Genomic DNA, 16,948 nt, shown 5'->3' on the forward strand with positions numbered 1-16,948 from the left:
ATAGAAAACTGCTTTTACTACCTTATTTCAGCGCCGTTGAGCGCCTATTTGAATCCAAACAGTTTAGTTTTTTTTGGGTTCAATTTATAATAATCCAATCACCCAGTTCTTTTATAATTTCATAAGCTAGGAAAAACTAGCTTATTTCAGCTAATGCATGTTAAAAAGAACTTTTTTTCCCTTTACTCCTCTTATCCGTAAGTGTATTATAGACAATTAACATCTCAAATTAATAATAAGCTAGTTTATAATTCACAGATCCAAACACCCCAAACTTTTTACTTAGTCAGCTTTTAACGATCCACAAACTATAAATCAACTTTTTATAAGCTCTAACATATCTAAATAGGACCTGAGTTAGGCTCAGAGAATAGAACGGCAAGAGATGGCCGAGAAGGGCATTGAGCTATCTCTCAGTCGTCTAGCAAGTAAGCTTTCGTGACCTGTCTCTGCCTCTGAACCTCGCTAGCTCAGATATTTTTATATATTTTTAAATTTAAAAATTGTAAACATATAAGTCTGTTTTGAAATTTTACAATTCTATACTTTTATCATCAGTTGAAAATACGATAGATGGTCGATCAATTGGCGACAGGTTAAAAAATAAAAAATACAATATTTTAATCTCTTAAAATTCAAAACACTATCAATGATCATGAAAAAAATTGAAAAAAAATTATGATGTAGGGATGCTATAATCTGTCGCTCTGAAAGATTAACGCAGGATGTCAGCGGAGAGCCGGAGACCTAGACACTAGGCAGATATGTAAACAGGTCGTAGTGATGGCGCTGACTCGTGCAACCGGTATTGTGGTATCCTGTCACGCTCCGCTATTGTCCAGCAGACCAGCACGATGATGTGGTTGCCCTCTTGCTTTGGCCTTTGCTGATGTGATTAACTCAGATCAACCTGACGACCTTTGTTGGCTGCAAGCCTGCAACTACAACTGAATAGTGCTCTTCCATGAGCTCGGTAGTGGCGCTCGCACTGTCCACGCTAGCGTTCGCGCGCACCAGTCCTTGGCCTTCCTCTCACTAGATCGATCCTCTTTTGGTGCCCTAGCAAACCGAGTCTACTGTTGTTTGAGTTCAGTGAAGCCAGTGTGCAATTTTGCCCTCGCGAATGTAATTTGGTAGCATACGAGTTAGCAAAATTTTGGTTCTTAGTCTTGTTGGGCACTTGGGCTTGGTCCTCCACTATGGATGGACCAATTCCTGGACTTTGTAATCGGTCGAGTAGCCGGCGATTTAGGTACGTTGGGCTGGGGGTGTGAGGGTAGATAAGGTAGGACTGTTCTTGTTTTTTTAGTATGATAAATTTTTCTGTTTTGTTAGTATGAATGGGATAAATAATTTTTGTTTGGTTAGTGGAATTAGAGTGGATAAGATAAGTTAGTTTTTTTAAATAGATTGGATGAGCTGAGTTGGTTATGATAATTTTTTTTAAAACTTACATCTTGATTGTGCAGTATTTGGATGAATTTATACATGTTTGAATTAAAAAGAGAATAACATGAAATGATAAAAATACATATAAATAGAGCATTACAACGGAACTCACTTTTTCACCAAATAAATAAGAATAATTTTTTTATAAATTAGTACATCATGTAAAAAGAATATTAGTGAATTTTACTATATTTTAGGAATTTATTTAAGGAATTAAAAATGGCTAAAAGATTTAAAAGTAGGCTTTTTTGGAAAATTTGAATTAAATTGGCTCAAGTTTTTTTTATCAAACTAATTAAAACGGTTTGCTAGTGAGTTCTAGTTTACTCATAAAAATGTTTAGAATTTTTAAGCACTCTTATACTATAAAATAAAATCAAAAATTAAATAAAAAAATATAAACACATACACACAACAGACAAACACAATACACAAAGACGGATGACTCAGTCCGACTGTTTTCACTCGAATCGACTCATCCAGAATATTAAGAAATATTCTTCAATATTGACTATCCTATCCACTTCATTCATCCAACCAAATAAAAGCTGAATGGTTATCTCCCATCCAGATTCATGCATCTATCTAAACACACCTTAGCTGTGCCCACCGGTTAATGGAACACGTTTCGGCTTAAAAAAAAGATTAGTGATGATGGATAAATCTCATCGCATGGCAACTCAGTTAACAGAAGTTATGAGAACCGAGGAATCAGCTTGATGTAAATGAGAGTTAATAAATCTGTCTTTTCTTTTTAAAAAATGGAAGCTGAGGAATGGACGGTCTAAAAAAAAACTGACAGCCGGGGCCCAACCCTGTTTCATCCATCTGTCGTCCTCCTTCCATCCGTAACCGCAGCTCTCACCTCTCGCGCTCTAGACGACGCGAACCATATAACAGCAGTCTCCAGCGCCGAGCAGCCGCACCCGTGGCAGAAGGTTCTAGAAGGCGACGAACTCGCTAATGGAGCTCGCGCTGTCCACGCTCCCGTTCGCGCCCTCCAATCCGTCGCCTTCCCCCCGCGGCCCCTCGGCCGCCGCCGCGGCGTTCTCTCCTCGTGGGGTCCGCTTCCTCGCCGCCGGTAGGAGCGGCGGCCTCCCGCTCGCGTGCGCTGCGCCGCGGCATCGCGGGCGGGATCCGAGGCGGCGCCGCGGAGGGGGCCTGGTGGTCTGGGCGTCGGCCGACTATTACGCGACGCTGGGCGTGCCGCGCTCCGCGAGCAACAAGGACATCAAAGCCGCGTACCGGAAGCTTGCGCGCCAGGTGTTCGACGCTTGACCCCTCCCACCCAAACCCCAATTTCACTCCTCTCATGGGACTGTTGCAGTATTTATCATGTTTGTTAAGAGAAATGTCATAAGGTTGGATCGTATGATTGGAGTCCGTCGAATTAAACATATAGTGACCTTGTGATGTTTGGCTAAAGTGTGGATTTCAGTTAACTTGTGTAGCATGGTCGGTATTGTGATATTGATAAGTGCTGCTATATTTGATAAACTCTTCACCTATTATAGAAGGTCTCATTTGTTTTGCAATCCATAGTGTTTTTTGGTGAATGCTGGATTACATGCTAGGGGGCTAAGGAGCGGGTACTTTGCTTGCAGAGGTTTCACCTAGTACTTTATTGCTCTAGTTACAAATATAAATTGGACACTTAAATGGTTCTGAATCAGCTAGCTACCAGTCACTTTTGGAACTTCATCATTGCAATGTAAAATGTCAAACCTAGCCTGATGCTCAGTTGAATAACCAATGTTTTGTGCTTAATGACTGGTGACTTAATTTGACTTGCACATCCAGGGTGGGTGTGGTAGGAGCGTTGTTGTTATGCAATAAACAATATTAGGCTCTTAGCTCTAATTTATTTATGCCTTCAACACCTGAATTTGAAGCTTGAAGGCATGTTAATGTACTTCCCTACTACTTTCTGTGATCCCAGTGAAGGTACTATTAATATTTAGATGAAAGGCAACTGTATTCGCAGAGGTCAACAATGCACTGTACATTCATTCTGCATCTCTCAATGTGCGAGGAAACTCAAAACTATAGTTTAGTCCTGATCTCATTTTAATGTAACATTTCATTAAGAACATCCAGATATATGTCATTCGGTCATGTTGTTCACAAAAAAAATGTGTGGACTGTTGCAGTTAAGCCCACATCATAGTCAACAATGCATTGTACATTGATTCTGCATCTCTCAATGTGCAGGGAAAGTCAAAACTCTAGTTTAGTCCTGATCTCATTTTTGATGTAGCATTTCATTACGAACATCCAGACACATGCCGATCTGATTGCTTCTATTCTAGCTACGTGAAAATTCCTCCTCGGTCCCTAGTGACATCAGTGTGCCATGCAGGAGCTGCCAGCACCATTGCTGGTTGTTTTCATGCTAGGACCTGGAGCACTTAGATCTACTTTTAGGGAAAGGTCTAAATGCAATCCATGTGTCACTTGCAACTGCTGTTTTGGAACCATCAAGTGTACATAGGAGGACTTGGGGCAGAAGCAGAGGGGATGATAAAATATGCTTGTGCATGAAGCCAGGCCTCCCCATGTTCTCCTTTTGTTTAACCTTTTTAAGGGCTGAAAGTATCAGGAGAGGCACTCGTTTGGACCAAGCAGAGTATCTTATTTAGTGCCTAGATTCGACTAGGTTAATGGCTCAGAACACCCCTTGTAACAGGCTCTCAAACTTTTGATTCTCATATCATAGCTGACTTTAATGGTTAACACTTTTGCTCTATCAGTAGGTTGCTAATGCTCTCAGAATGTAAAATTAGGCTCAGTCTCTCTTTTTTCCTTTTTGAAAAAAAAATCGTGACATCTTTTCTCTCTCTTTTATTTATAGTATCATCCTGATGTCAATAAGGAGCCTGGGGCAACTGAAAAGTTTAAAGAGATAAGTGGAGCGTATGAGGTATGCAGTTCATTGTAGTATTTTGCTTAATGTTTTCATCTACTGTTCTGATTATCTTGATGATATGCTTTGGGCTTAGTGAAGGGCTCTTATGGAAATGGGGCAAAAAATACCCTTCCTAACAGGCCCTCAAGGTTTCGATTCATAACTGACTGCCTGTCTTTTATTGTTAAAAGTTTTAATGCATGATTTATCAACTTACCAAGTGACATACTTTTACTGTGACTCTGTGATGCTATTATCGGAAATTTGAAATTTCAGTGTGATAGTTTACAATTTTTTAACCGAGCAGTTGTGATCTATACTTTTGCTTCAGGGTTTTGACTCTCCACTATTTAATTGATTTCATTCAGAATCAAAGACCTGATTCTGGTTTTCTGTCATCTTTCGTCGCCCATTTTGAGGGTACTAAATCTCATTGTAATCAGGTGCTGTCAGATGAAAAGAAGAGGGCATTATATGACCAATATGGTGAAGCTGGGGTTAAGAGTGCGGTTGGAGGCTCGGGTGGAGCTTACACAGTACTGCTCTTTCCACTCTTGTTTACTTAGCATTAACAGCTCACAATCCTTCAACATTATTATATGTATATCAACACAATTATAAAGATACTAAGTGTTATTAACTGTTGCCCATCTTTTTTTCTCAAACAAGCTTTCTTAGTTCTTTCCCTGATCTTTTCTTCCATGCAGACTAATCCATTTGATCTGTTTGAGACATTCTTTGGAGCAAGCATGGGTGGCTTTTCAGGCATGGACCAGAGCACATTCAGGACACGCAGGCGAAGCACTACTGTTCAGGGCGAAGACATCAGGTTTGTCTATTTTGATGCTCCAGAATAGTTACAGGACCGGTGTAATTTCTAAACTGACACAAACTTCACCAGATATGATGTGATTCTGGGGTTCACAGAGGCGATATTTGGAACAGAGAAAGATATTATATTATCTCATTTGGAAACATGTGATACATGTGGTGGTTCTGGATCAAAGGCTGGCTCCAAGTTGAGAATATGTTCCACATGTGGTGGGCGAGGGCAAGTAATGCGAACTGAGCAAACACCATTTGGTCTGTTCTCCCAGGTAACAATGGAGCATCATTATTTAGACCATTTAACTTTATAATGTTATTCCTGAGATTTACAGTGAAGACATGGGGGCAACAATATGAAACATTTAATAAACTGAAGGAAGCTTGTGACATGTTGCAGGTGTCATGTACCAAAATAAACATTAAATACAATGAAGGAAGATTGAAGCAATATACCATAAACAAGATATCATGAAAGCAGAACAATTATTTGCAAGATGTACCAGGACATCAACAAATTCTTCTTTTCCTAGGAAATGAAAGTGTTGAAATGTTAGTATATTGCGGAATTATACCTTGCCATTTGGAATAGTAAGCAACAACAGGGGGGTGAAAGCATATTAGCTTTGGCATTGCACCTGGTAGATTAGCACCAATGCAAGTTTTGCTAACCCCCTGGTTGTTTTATTAGTAGAATAGTAGAGTTATTATTATTTTCGACTATGCATTTAAAATTGATAAATTCATATGGTCGAGACATCCAGAAGAAAATAATGTGCTAAAATTGTCATAATTCAGAACACTGTAGTATCCTTTTGCCTGAATTACTTAGCAATACTGTACTTTTATTATGTTGAGATGTTATTTTGCTCATTTGTGTGGACTGATATAGCATTAGCATGTAAATTATGCTTACTCAAGATTTCATTTCAGTACAATATCCGAAACTAAACTATGCAAGACTTTGGGCAGCCTGTATTTCCATGTAATAATTTCAGTTCAGTTTGATTATCTGTTGCAATTTGTGATGATTACATTAAACTAGGTTTTTCTTATTTTGTAGGTTTCTATTTGCCCCACTTGTGCAGGAGAGGGTGAAGTCATTTCAGAGTATTGCAGGAAATGTTCTGGAGAGGGACGAATTCGTGTCAGGAAGGAGATCAAAGTAAAAATTCCTCCGGGGGTTAGTAAAGGTAGTACTCTTCGTGTACGTGGGGAAGGCGATGCGGGACCAAAAGGGTAAGCAAAGCACTCAGAACAGAATGTTTATCCTGTTTATCTTCACACTGGAACATTTTAAAATACTCTCAACTGTTCATTGTAGTCCTAGAGGCAATTAAATGGATCTTTGGTATTATGCTACTAGTTTGCGATGCTTAGGTTTGTAGTCTTGTGCCATATGTTGCATACCTTGGGACTAAACTTTTGTTGCGAACATGGTAAATGGCACGAAGCATAGGTGTTTGATTAGGGGAAATCAAGAACTTGCCAATGGCATATCGCAAGGTGTATGCTAGATTTTTGAATTTTTGTACTTCTTTTATACTTCATGTAGATGAATGGAAGTTTATGATCACTGGCGTTTCGTATCTTAGGTCTGTGCATCTACTTTTTGCAGAAGATTTTTGTTGCATCAGAAGCATACATCAATGCAAATTAATTTTGCGTCGTGTGTTAATTTACATTTTGAAGAAAGCTTTAAGGTTAAGGGAAGTTATGCTATAACTGCAGTGTAGAAAAACTTCAGAAAATATGTTCAGATCTCTCTCTAAAGGGAGTTATGCTATAACTGCAGTGTAGAAAAACTTCAGAAAATATGGCCAGATCTCTCTCTTTAGCCTAGATTAAATTTATCTTGTCCAAGTTCCTCATTTTTTGCTTTCTATATCTCTCTTTGCATGGATGTCCAAATAAAGCCCATGCATAAACCCTTTCATCTTTTGGAAAACAGAGGGCCTCCTGGAGATCTTTATGTTTGTCTCGATATAGAGGAACCATCAGATATTAAAAGGGATGGTATAAACTTGTATTCAACCGTGTCAATAAGCTACGTTGAAGCTATTTTGGGCACCATTAAAAAGGTAAATCTTTCTCATTATGATAAACAATTGTTACCCTTAGTGTCAGTCATAGTTCATTGCCTTGTTCAGTAAGCAACTATTTCACTCCCATAGAACTAACGGAACAACTATTGAAGCAAAATAGCTTGGTTGCTTTATTCCAGTTCTGATTTTTAATTGGCAAACCTCAAGTGTGTGTTTCAAGTTCCGCATATAGTGGATCAACATTATTGGCTTATTGGCCTGCTTTACACACACAATGTTCATTGAAAAGAACTGATTGCATTTTAAGTGATATTCCTAACCTAAAGGTACACTAGTTATATCTTCACTTCTGTTTAGTTCTTAATCGCAATGCTAGTGTTTTTCCTTTTTGCTATTGAGATAATTCAGATGTTGTAAAATGAAATTTAAAGCGAGGTGTTTCCTGGCGTTACTTAGCCACTATATTTTACTGAGCAAAATCCAAGACCAGAGGTGGTGATAGATACTTTTTTTTTACTTTAAATTGATGCCACAGTTTCGTTGGAAGCAAATATATACTAATGAAGAATTGTTAATCATATTACTCGAGCTATGCCCACTGCTAGAGCTCTGGTTACTATGAAGTATGAAGTTGTTTTGTTCAAACAGATTAAAGTTTTTGTTCCTTTTTAACTAATTGTTTTGTAGATGTTTGTTTTATGTATGAAAAGAATTGTCCTTGAAATGATTGTTTTAGTATATAGGTCTGTGTAACCATACCTTTCAAATTCTTTTCGCATGCAGGTCAGAACTGTTGATGGAACTAGTGAACTTTGAATACCTAATATATATAGGTCTGTGTAGCCATACCTTTCAAATTCTTTTCGCATGCAGGTCAGAACTGTTGATGGAACTAGTGAACTTCGAATACCTCCAGGCACCCAACCTGGTGATGTAATTGTCTTAGCGAAGCAAGGTGTTCCATCATTGAATAAGCCATCTATACGTGGTGATCATCTATTCACTGTTAAGGTTACTATACCCAAACGTATAAGGTAAAAATATGTTTTCTGAATTGAGCCTACCTTTTAAATACTTAGCAGTACTTAGAGTTACTGAGCTACATAATCACTCAGCCACTATCTCTGTGAATTACCAAGTTTGTTGTTTATTCCAGTGGGCGTGAAAGGGAGTTACTTGAGGAACTTGCATCTTTGAGTGATGGTGGTTTTGCTCGTACAGCCCCAAAGCCAAAACCCACCAAGCCAAAATGTAAAACATGCTCATTATTCGCTATCTTTCTTGCCCTCCCTCCCTCCCCCTCTCCCCACAGCAAATAATTCATTTCTATTTTTTTTATTTTTACTATCAGAAACTAAAGACTCGCATCTGTCATCTGTGTTGCAGCCATACATCAAGAGAAAGAAGTTGGTGCTAGTCAAGAAAATACAGATAAACCTAATGAAGGAGAGGGTGACTGGTTGAAGAAACTTACAGATTTTGCAGGGTAACCTTTTATACTTGATTTCATCACAATGTCATTGCTCACATATGGTGTTTGGGCCATGTATCATTCTAGAGGGCTGTATGCTATTCTTAAAAGCCCTGGTGATACTTTTCCTCTGTTCATTAATTTGTTGTCATTGATCTTGTATTGTTACATTTTTCCTTAAAATATGTGTTAATGATGTAGTGTCATGCTGAAAAAACTCTCATTCTACTGAACATATAGGTGATGTACTATGTCTGTTTTGCTTGTTTGATCTGGTGGTATAAAATCTTGAATTGTGCCCTTTTTGGCATAAACTATGTTAATGGTTTTGGCAACCGTTGGAGTTCCAAATACTCATTAAAAGGGAAAAGTACAAATGTAGTAACAGAAGTTTGAACGTAGATGTTCGCTTCTGTTGAAATTTGAAGTAACCTAACTAAATATTATAATATTGTTGATTGATCTGGTTCCTCAAATATTTGCGTTTGGGGTATCTCCTGTATTTTGACCTAGTTCCTTGTTGAATTCTTTTAGGTCCATTGCCAATGGTGCCACAAAGTGGCTGAAAGACAACCTGTAGGCTGTAAATATTTTCTGCAGGATACACTATCTTCATTTTACCATCGTGCTGTAGTCAAATCTGCAATTCTTCAATTCATTGGGAACACCACGAGCTGTTAACATTCGTTTTGCTGGAGATGCTTAAGATTTACAGGCTGTGAAGTGGCAACGGAGAGACTGGGACTTGCCAACTAATCTAGTTGGCCCATGCTATGTTGTCATTCTTGTAAAGCAAGTTTTTTATATGTAGTTGAAGTTATTATTTCCAATTTCCAAGTGCGTGTACGGGCTGCTGATATCGAACCCAGAGAAGCCACAACATTGTAAATATATGTTAATTCCTGCAATAGAGCATCATGAAATCTCGGGTTCTGTTGGTGAGGTTTTTCGTTGACAAAGTTCCGGGTAAACGGACTCATTCTGATTTCTGAAGCCGTGAAGCTTGTGTTGAGGCAAGTCGGTATTCAGTCAGCTGCAGTTGCTTCCCAGCGCTGTTCTGAATATCTGACGCCCCAGACGCTCCAGTGTGCGGCAGGCGCAGCCCTCTCGGGTCACGTCGCGTACAGCCAGTCGGCGCGCGGCGGCCGTCACCACGAGCACCTCGGCTGACGAGTTTTCATTTTGACGTTGCGGAGAGGAGATGGGGCGTGACGCGTAGTCGCTTTTAGTCGGCGGTGCAGTGCCTCCTGCTGCGGGTTCAGGACTTCAGGTGCGAGATGGCTCGGACTTGGTGTGGCATCGAATTTGTGGTCGCATGGTACCTCGGCTCAAACCTTGTGATTCAGAAGAGTGCCGCCTACTGTGAGTATGGCAAGCGAGTGAGAACCTCTACCGCTGAAATATTTGGACGATGCCTCTTCTAGGCAACACTTAGTGTGTTTACCGACTGTGGCCATGACCACTACAGTAACAGCTTCGAAATATTAGTCAACTATAGTTTCAAATTGTCATTTTACAACAAGATACCATTGAAGTAAACTCTAAGACCATCTCCAGCAGCTACCTCAAATTTTCATCCTCAAAAATACTATTACAGCATCCTCTATCACTATTACAGCGTTCCTTATTTTTTCATCTCCAGCAGCTACCCCATTTCTTATCTTCTACTCCTCTTTTTCTCTTTCTGGACCCGTCTGTCAGCCTCTGTGAACAGTGTTGATACAGTACCGCTACAGTACTTGCTACAGTACCCGACGCGTTTTCCTTCGTCCGGGCCCGCTGGCAGTCACTGGGAGCAGCGTTGGTACAGTACTGCTACAGTAGCTACAGTGATACGCGCTGCTACAGTAGTCCGCAAAATACAGACCCCGGCTCTCTCTCCGCAACACTGTAGCGTCGCTGTTTGACACTGTAGCACTGGATGCGGTATCTGCTGGGTGCATTTTCCAGTGCTACAGTACTTTACGGAGTACTGTAGCACTGGATACTACCTTTGCTGGAGTTGGTCTAAGAAGTTTCAGTAACCTCAAGGAAACTTCGACAAGGAGTCCTAGTATCAGTCCTCTCTCGAGCTCGCTCTGAGCAAAAGCAAGACTGCAGCTACTACAGGCAGGGACACCATTAGCAGAGCTTGCACGATGTTTGGCCTTGTGATGTCAGGGAGCAGAATGCTTCCGTACTTTATAGCCGCGGCGCCACCAACGGATCCGAGGACCAATGTCCACAGGTAGCTGGAGTCATCCTGTTTAAACATGAGAGGAAAAACGGACTCAATAGCCAAGACCCGTTGCTTGAAAAAGCACAAACGAATTGCTGTTCAGACAAAACATCAAGTATGAAAATGTATGGAATCCTAGTATACAAAATTGGAGTTAAATATTATGGAATGGTTACTGAAACTGAAGGTCTCGAGCAAGCCATTTCGTTACTTCAGATATCTATATGCTCACTAGAGATCAAAGTGCCATCTATCCTTTCTTTTTTGGCTTATTGTGCTATCTAATTAGCTAGGTGCCTATTCGATACAATATGGCCTCATTCGTGTAGAATTCAACCTTCGATCAAAATATTCTCACAAGAAACAGTGATATACACCATCTCAAAAGGTCACGTCGGGATCTTCCAACAGGTTGCTATGGAGTGCGAATTCGCGCTACATTATCATGAGAAAGCCTAATTGTATCCAAATCCTGTGGCCTATCTGTTAATGGAATGGGCAGTAACCACTGCGAGTCCGCGATAGACGACGAGTGGATTAGAAGTGAGAGCCAAGCCAGTAACCGAGACAGCCGCGGCAGTCGGAGAAGGTGAAGCGTACGATGCGTTTGGAATTGGGCGCGGAGGCAGTCAATGCGAAGGCTCAAGAGACGGTGACGAGATTGGGGAGGAGCTACTGACCTTCAGGATTCGCCCGACGCCCGCGTCCGTTTCGGCCTCAGCCGGGTCGCGCCGGGAGAGACGTGCGCGGCCGCTGTTCCTCGCAGCTGAGGCTCCGGCCGGGCGGGGGCTATGCCGGCAGCTCACGCGGAAGAAGCTGCTGCGGTGCGGCGCCAGGGTGGACTTGGGCTCGGCGGCTCGGGGTGGCGCGGCTGGAGTGGCCACGGCGACCGCGCAGGCACCCGCCATCGAGGCAAGACTGACTCCAGAGTGCTGCCCCAACTACCGAACGGCAAGCAACCACAAATGGGCTCCGATGGAGCGCATCAGTTTTTTTACGTTATCCGGAACCGAGGCACCAGCCTTGTCGCTGGACGAGCATTGAGCACCATGTACACCGCTTCAGTATTCCCGAAACAACATGACGCACTTCATTTGCATTCATGCAAACAACGAGCCATATTTTGATATCTATCCTCAACAAATGTTCTACAAAACTGACATAATTTATCACAACATCGTCAAAACTGCTAGACAGCGGTACAACTTTGGAATAGCACTACGGTGTACACCGGAAACTCATTCCTCACTCTTATAGAACCTTCATGCTGCTTCTAATGAACCACCAGTACAACTAAAAAACCAGCATAACTGCATAACAAGTACGGCCTGGCATTGGCATCCCACAGAATCAGAGTTAGAAGTGGGTTTTCCGCTTCCTCCCTGTGTACTTTGTGTCTGCGGGTACATCATGTCCTCTTCTTCGCAGCTGCTCCTTTTTCCTCAAGAGCCAATCCTTACCTTTGCTGTTCTTTTTCGTCTTTTGCCTCTTCTTTGGCCTATTTCTTTCGTATATGCCGACCTGCATCAAGATTAAAATTTCCTTCATTGCTGGTATAACACCAGGGCATGATCACATGGTACAATAATCATATGATACGGGAACATAAAACGGAGAAGAACAAGAAAACTATGATCCTATGATGACTTTGATCAAGCACAACTATTTAGCTACCACATCAAAGGCAACAACAGTATCTATAGTACCTAAACATCTAGGAACTACTAGGCAATACCAAAGAAGCAAGTTATAGATTGGTAGAAAGACCTCCAAAGACTACATTTGATATTTCCTATCCACAAGTGGCTATATGATCTGTTTAATCAGGTAACTATAATTTCTGGTGTAGCAAGTTCATACTAACTGGATTGCTTCAATCTGAGCTTCATTCATAAACAGAGTACCATCTGATAGTATTAAAGAAAGAAGTTCGGGATAAAAATACCAAATAATGTAATAGACAATGGAGAAAATGAGAATTCATCAAAAAAGGAAAATAGGTCCATGATGTATGAACAACATATTAGTTCAGTTAAGTGTCAGCTTACTGTTCGGTCACCATCTTCATCATTGCTCTCGTCATCATCATCACTGCACATCTCACCATCTTCACCTTTACCCTTTGGAAGCGATGTTTGAAGAGACGGCAGGCCACAAGTGAGGACAAGGTAGGACTTCTTCGCTTTTGAACTGTCAGAAGAAACACATGCCCATAATTGCATAAACACGAAACTTATAGGACTTTCTGTGCTATGAAACAATCGAATCCTTACCTATGAGGCCAGTCAACGACCACTCCACCAGCAAAACCAGCACGCATGGCATAAGTCACAATCATTTCACTCTGCTTCACATTATCAGCATAAAATTGTAGAACAGCTCTTGCTCCTCTTGCTAGGCATCTGTATAATGATCCAAAGAAAGCCCTGCAAATTATACATGTCAAGGTTAAAAATTGGTTGCAGACAACCTAAGAAAAACAGCACAACATAACTTGAAGTACACACTTTAACCGCAATCTTGGATCGTGAGAAGACTTGTCAGCATTGCATAACCACTGCACATATAAGGCAAACAAAAGGCATAGTTGTGAACTAAGGAATTAAGAATGAGATAAACATTATCAGTTAGTTGCAGGACTTAAAGGTTAAAGGTTACCTGAACTGCTGAAATACTAATTGCACCGTCAATTACTCCTGGTCGCAAGCCCAAGCCCTGGAACGTGAATTAATACGAATATAATAACCTAAAGTAAGACAAGTAACGGACTGTGGTGAAGTAACTGCGAACAGGTTCACATAGTTGTATTAAGCAAATATCAACAAACATGATAAAATTCCTAATTCAGAAAGTCCAGCATGTGCAATAAAAAGAAAAATCATTCGGCAATTTTAGGCTTATGCGACAAGCAAATTATACAATTTTCAGGTTCTTGGATTCCATATTTCTTCTCACTTCACAAAAAAAAAAATTGAACTTTGAAGGCCCTTTTATGTTTACAGTGCGATCAGGTTTGATTCTAAGAACTATCATGGTCAATAATGCAAGTGATGTGCAATATTATTATTACCAGGGATGACTTCTACCACTTATCATGTATTACTCATATTAGTATTAGAAATTGTACAAGCCGTGCAGGCTTACAACATACACCATTAACATAATGTCTGAAACAAAAAAATTCTTAACCAGTTCACTGGCATAATGCTCATCACACCTGGCCCATGTCTGCAAGTAGGAGGTCGCCCTCTGTTTCACGCTCCAAGGCAACATCTGTGCAAAAGATTGAAGTTCTAAAAAAGTAAACAGGTAACAGACCAAGATACCGACAAAGCTCCCTCTTCTAAACTCCCATTCCCCTTCCCAATTGTTGCCAAACAAGCTGCAAAAGAAAGGAACAAAGAGAGTTCCTCACCGAGCATCGACTTTGAAATATCATAGCCAATCCAGTGGTGTCCATCCTCTGTCAATGTCTCACCACTAAGTCCAGAGCCGCATCCTGCCAATCACAACACACAAACTACCAACGTAAGTAAGAATTTCCAAAATAAAATCACATATACACATCCCCATCATTTATCAATGCAAGCAACGTAGTGTTGTATGCTCTAACCTATGCGACTGCAAGTCGAGAATTCTCTAACAAAAAAAGCCATCCTACGTGAGATGTCATGAAGTGGAAGAGAATAAGCTGACCTATGTCGAGAAGCAGCTTGGGGACGCCATCGTTGGGGAGAGCAAGCAACTCCAGCGCCCTCTCGGAAATCCTCGCCTGAAAGAAGGTATGATTACTCGTTTCAGCACCGCGAAATCGGCGAAGCTCGAATCAAACGGGTAGGTGCTTCGCTTGCTCACCTGGATTTCGATGATACGGGAGGAGGTCGTGTACTTGCGGGCCTCCGCCTCGTTGTAGAACACGTCCGGCGGCGCCTGCACCTCCGGCCGAGGCATCTTCTCTCTCTTTCCTTCCCCTCTCCTCGGTTTCTCACTTCGCGCAACCGCCGCCGCCGCCGCCGAGGTGGGTGGTGCTCGCGCGCCGCAATGCCGCTGTGCTCCCGAGGGCTCTCTCTCGCGGAGGTGGTTCCCACGCTGCACGTTTACTGGGCTCTTAATGGGCCGTGGAGGGCCGATTTTTAATTTTATATTTCGAAAATAAAAAATTACAAAAATAGACATTCATTGTCCTTTTCGTTTTTTATTGTCTAGATCATATTTTTGTATGATTTTTTTGTATACCCTTAATTTTCATAATTATTTTTATATTATTTTGAATTTTGAGAGTAATAGAATTTTATTTTTTATTTTTTAGGCAATAGTATCATGTTGGAAGGATAATATATTTATTTTTTTATCTATTATCCGTTGGAACGAAGGTGTAGTCTATTTTTCGATTTTTTCAAACAGATGTCTATTTATATATTTTTTATTTTCGAAATATTAAAATAAAAAGCTCCAGAATTCTGGGCCCTAAACTCTAGCAGAAAACAACCGGCCCAGTAACGCATCGCCTCTATAAAGTCTCGCACCCGTCTAGGGCAACGACTGAAACAGCCGCCGCCGCCGCCGCCGCCGCCGACGACGACTCAGCCGAGAGGCGCCCTCGTTTCATCCCGACTTGTACGAGCACCAGCGCTCCGCCGCCGCCGCCATGGGTAACGATCTTCTCCTCTTCCTCTCGATCTCCACTCGTGCTGCAGCCCTATAGGAATCGCCGTATTGAGTGGGTTTTGACGGGTTTCTGCTGCTGTGGTGGCGCGCAGGTAAGGTTCACGGCTCGCTGGCCCGCGCGGGGAAGGTGCGGGGGCAGACGCCCAAGGTGGCGAAGCAGGACAAGAAGAAGAGGCCACGCGGCCGCGCTCACAAGCGGATGCAGTACAACCGCCGCTTCGTCACCGCCGTCGTCGGCTTCGGCAAGAAGCGCGGCCCCAACTCCTCCGAGAAGTAGATCTAGCTAGGCCAGCCGCCTGATTCATACGCATGGCTTCCTGGCCCCTTTGATTTTTTTGTTCCCCAGTAGTTTCATTGTAGTAATCAAGATTTTGGTGATGCACTGATAACAAGTTAAAGACCTAAGCAACATTCTCTATCGATGGTACTGGAATCTCATCAAGTATGATATGCATCATTTGGTTGAGTAAAAATAAATGACAGTGAGTGTCTCTCTCTCTCTCTCTCTCTCTCTCTCTCTCTCTCTCTCTCTCTCTCTGATCAAGTTGCTTGTGGTGGTGAACTGGTGATCTTTTTTGTTTTCTGGAATGTTGGAGACATGTCTGAGTAGTTCGTGGTGGTCTGAATTTTAACAGCAAATTTGCTTGCTTAGTATAGCACAAGAATCTGATTGTTAGTCTAGTTTGTTTCAGTTTATTCTGCGTGGACACACTAAAATTGGTAGCAGTGAAATATGATTGTGCATTTTTTATCAGTATTCTTGCAAGTATGATGTTGCCTTTGAATCATATGATATCCTCCACTCCACAGTAACACATAACGATCATATGCCTAGCTAGCTGATCTGCCGTGTGCTAGTTTGGCTATGCGATACAGATTGCAGTATATTTTGTGTTTCATTTTTGGTGAAGTGTTTGCTTCTAAATTGAAGCAGGTTAGCTTCTGATTTGTTTTGGTTATGGAGAGTTTCCCAGCAAATCTTAAGTTGGTGAGATTGAAGTCTCTTTGATTGGCTTGCTTTGCATATGGAGGGATGCTCTTGAAGCCACCTTTTTTCCTCTGTTTTAACTGATGCCTCACCTTGCCGTTCAAAGGGAAAAAAACTGACAGCGAGTGCCTTTAATCAAGTTGCCTGTGGTGATGATCCATTTGGTTATCTGGAATGTCTGCACTAGTACAACAGATCCTGGAACAATGGCGGAAACGGTCTCAGGCAGGTTTTCCCCTCCTGGCAAAGCGTTTAGGTGCAGTCAGTTACTATGTCGCTAAATATGATTCTTGTATATCACCTCATGCAGTTTGGGTCGCATTTTTCTTCTTTTTTGGTCGGTGATTAAGCTGTGTAATCTTGTTAAACTCCACTTCTC

General features: G+C 41.5%; 4 protein-coding genes across 4 annotated transcripts; 2 read left to right on the forward strand and 2 right to left on the reverse strand.

Moving 5' to 3' along the window:
* Positions 1-2,306: 2,306 nt before the first annotated feature.
* LOC133920986 (uncharacterized) lies at positions 2,307-9,637 on the forward strand. The gene is made up of 11 exons (XM_062365664.1): positions 2,307-2,712; positions 4,301-4,369; positions 4,798-4,890; positions 5,062-5,183; positions 5,256-5,451; positions 6,243-6,418; positions 7,131-7,260; positions 8,098-8,258; positions 8,381-8,475; positions 8,611-8,710; positions 9,230-9,637. Exons 1-11 carry the CDS (start codon positions 2,413-2,415, stop codon positions 9,273-9,275), a joined length of 1,488 nt encoding a protein of 495 aa, XP_062221648.1. The 5' UTR covers positions 2,307-2,412; the 3' UTR covers positions 9,276-9,637.
* Positions 9,638-10,132: 495 nt separating this feature from the next.
* Positions 10,133-11,901, reverse strand: LOC133920989 (uncharacterized). The gene is made up of 2 exons (XM_062365666.1): positions 11,594-11,901; positions 10,133-10,937 (listed from the first exon to the last, which is right to left on the reverse strand). The coding sequence occupies exons 1-2, from the start codon at positions 11,819-11,821 to the stop codon at positions 10,752-10,754; spliced, it is 414 nt and encodes a 137-aa protein (XP_062221650.1). The 5' UTR covers positions 11,822-11,901; the 3' UTR covers positions 10,133-10,751.
* A 113-nt stretch (positions 11,902-12,014) lies between these two features.
* LOC133920987 (18S rRNA (guanine-N(7))-methyltransferase RID2-like) lies at positions 12,015-15,005 on the reverse strand. Its single transcript, XM_062365665.1, has 9 exons — positions 14,769-15,005; positions 14,610-14,685; positions 14,329-14,412; positions 14,131-14,186; positions 13,572-13,628; positions 13,421-13,470; positions 13,187-13,339; positions 12,962-13,103; positions 12,015-12,434 (listed from the first exon to the last, which is right to left on the reverse strand). Exons 1-9 carry the CDS (start codon positions 14,862-14,864, stop codon positions 12,270-12,272), a joined length of 879 nt encoding a protein of 292 aa, XP_062221649.1. The 5' UTR covers positions 14,865-15,005; the 3' UTR covers positions 12,015-12,269.
* Positions 15,006-15,406: 401 nt separating this feature from the next.
* Positions 15,407-16,080, forward strand: LOC133920990 (small ribosomal subunit protein eS30z/eS30y/eS30x-like). The gene is made up of 2 exons (XM_062365667.1): positions 15,407-15,565; positions 15,674-16,080. Exons 1-2 carry the CDS (start codon positions 15,562-15,564, stop codon positions 15,856-15,858), a joined length of 189 nt encoding a protein of 62 aa, XP_062221651.1. The 5' UTR covers positions 15,407-15,561; the 3' UTR covers positions 15,859-16,080.
* The last annotated feature ends 868 nt before the right edge of the window (positions 16,081-16,948 follow it).

Source organism: Phragmites australis, chromosome 6 (genome assembly GCF_958298935.1).
Source record: "Phragmites australis chromosome 6, lpPhrAust1.1, whole genome shotgun sequence".
Classification (NCBI taxonomy): domain Eukaryota; kingdom Viridiplantae; phylum Streptophyta; class Magnoliopsida; order Poales; family Poaceae; genus Phragmites; species Phragmites australis.

Excerpts from the sequence above, each read along its gene's own strand:
- LOC133920986 (XM_062365664.1), top strand. The coding sequence starts at position 2,413 with ATGGAGCTCGCGCTGTCCACGCTCCCGTTCGCGCCCTCCAATCCGTCG. Across the intron at positions 4,891-5,061 it reads GCTCGGGTGGAGCTTACACA|ACTAATCCATTTGATCTGTT; the intron begins GTACTGCTCTTT and ends TCTTCCATGCAG. Across the intron at positions 8,711-9,229 it reads AAACTTACAGATTTTGCAGG|GTCCATTGCCAATGGTGCCA; the intron begins GTAACCTTTTAT and ends GAATTCTTTTAG.
- LOC133920987 (XM_062365665.1), bottom strand. The coding sequence starts at position 14,864 with ATGCCTCGGCCGGAGGTGCAGGCGCCGCCGGACGTGTTCTACAACGAG. Across the intron at positions 13,104-13,186 it reads GTCGTTGACTGGCCTCATAG|TTCAAAAGCGAAGAAGTCCT; the intron begins GTAAGGATTCGA and ends TTCTTCTGACAG. Across the intron at positions 12,435-12,961 it reads ATGAAGATGGTGACCGAACA|GTCGGCATATACGAAAGAAA; the intron begins GTAAGCTGACAC and ends ATCTTGATGCAG.
- LOC133920989 (XM_062365666.1), bottom strand. The coding sequence starts at position 11,821 with ATGGCGGGTGCCTGCGCGGTCGCCGTGGCCACTCCAGCCGCGCCACCC. Across the intron at positions 10,938-11,593 it reads GCGTCGGGCGAATCCTGAAG|GATGACTCCAGCTACCTGTG; the intron begins GTCAGTAGCTCC and ends ATGTTTAAACAG.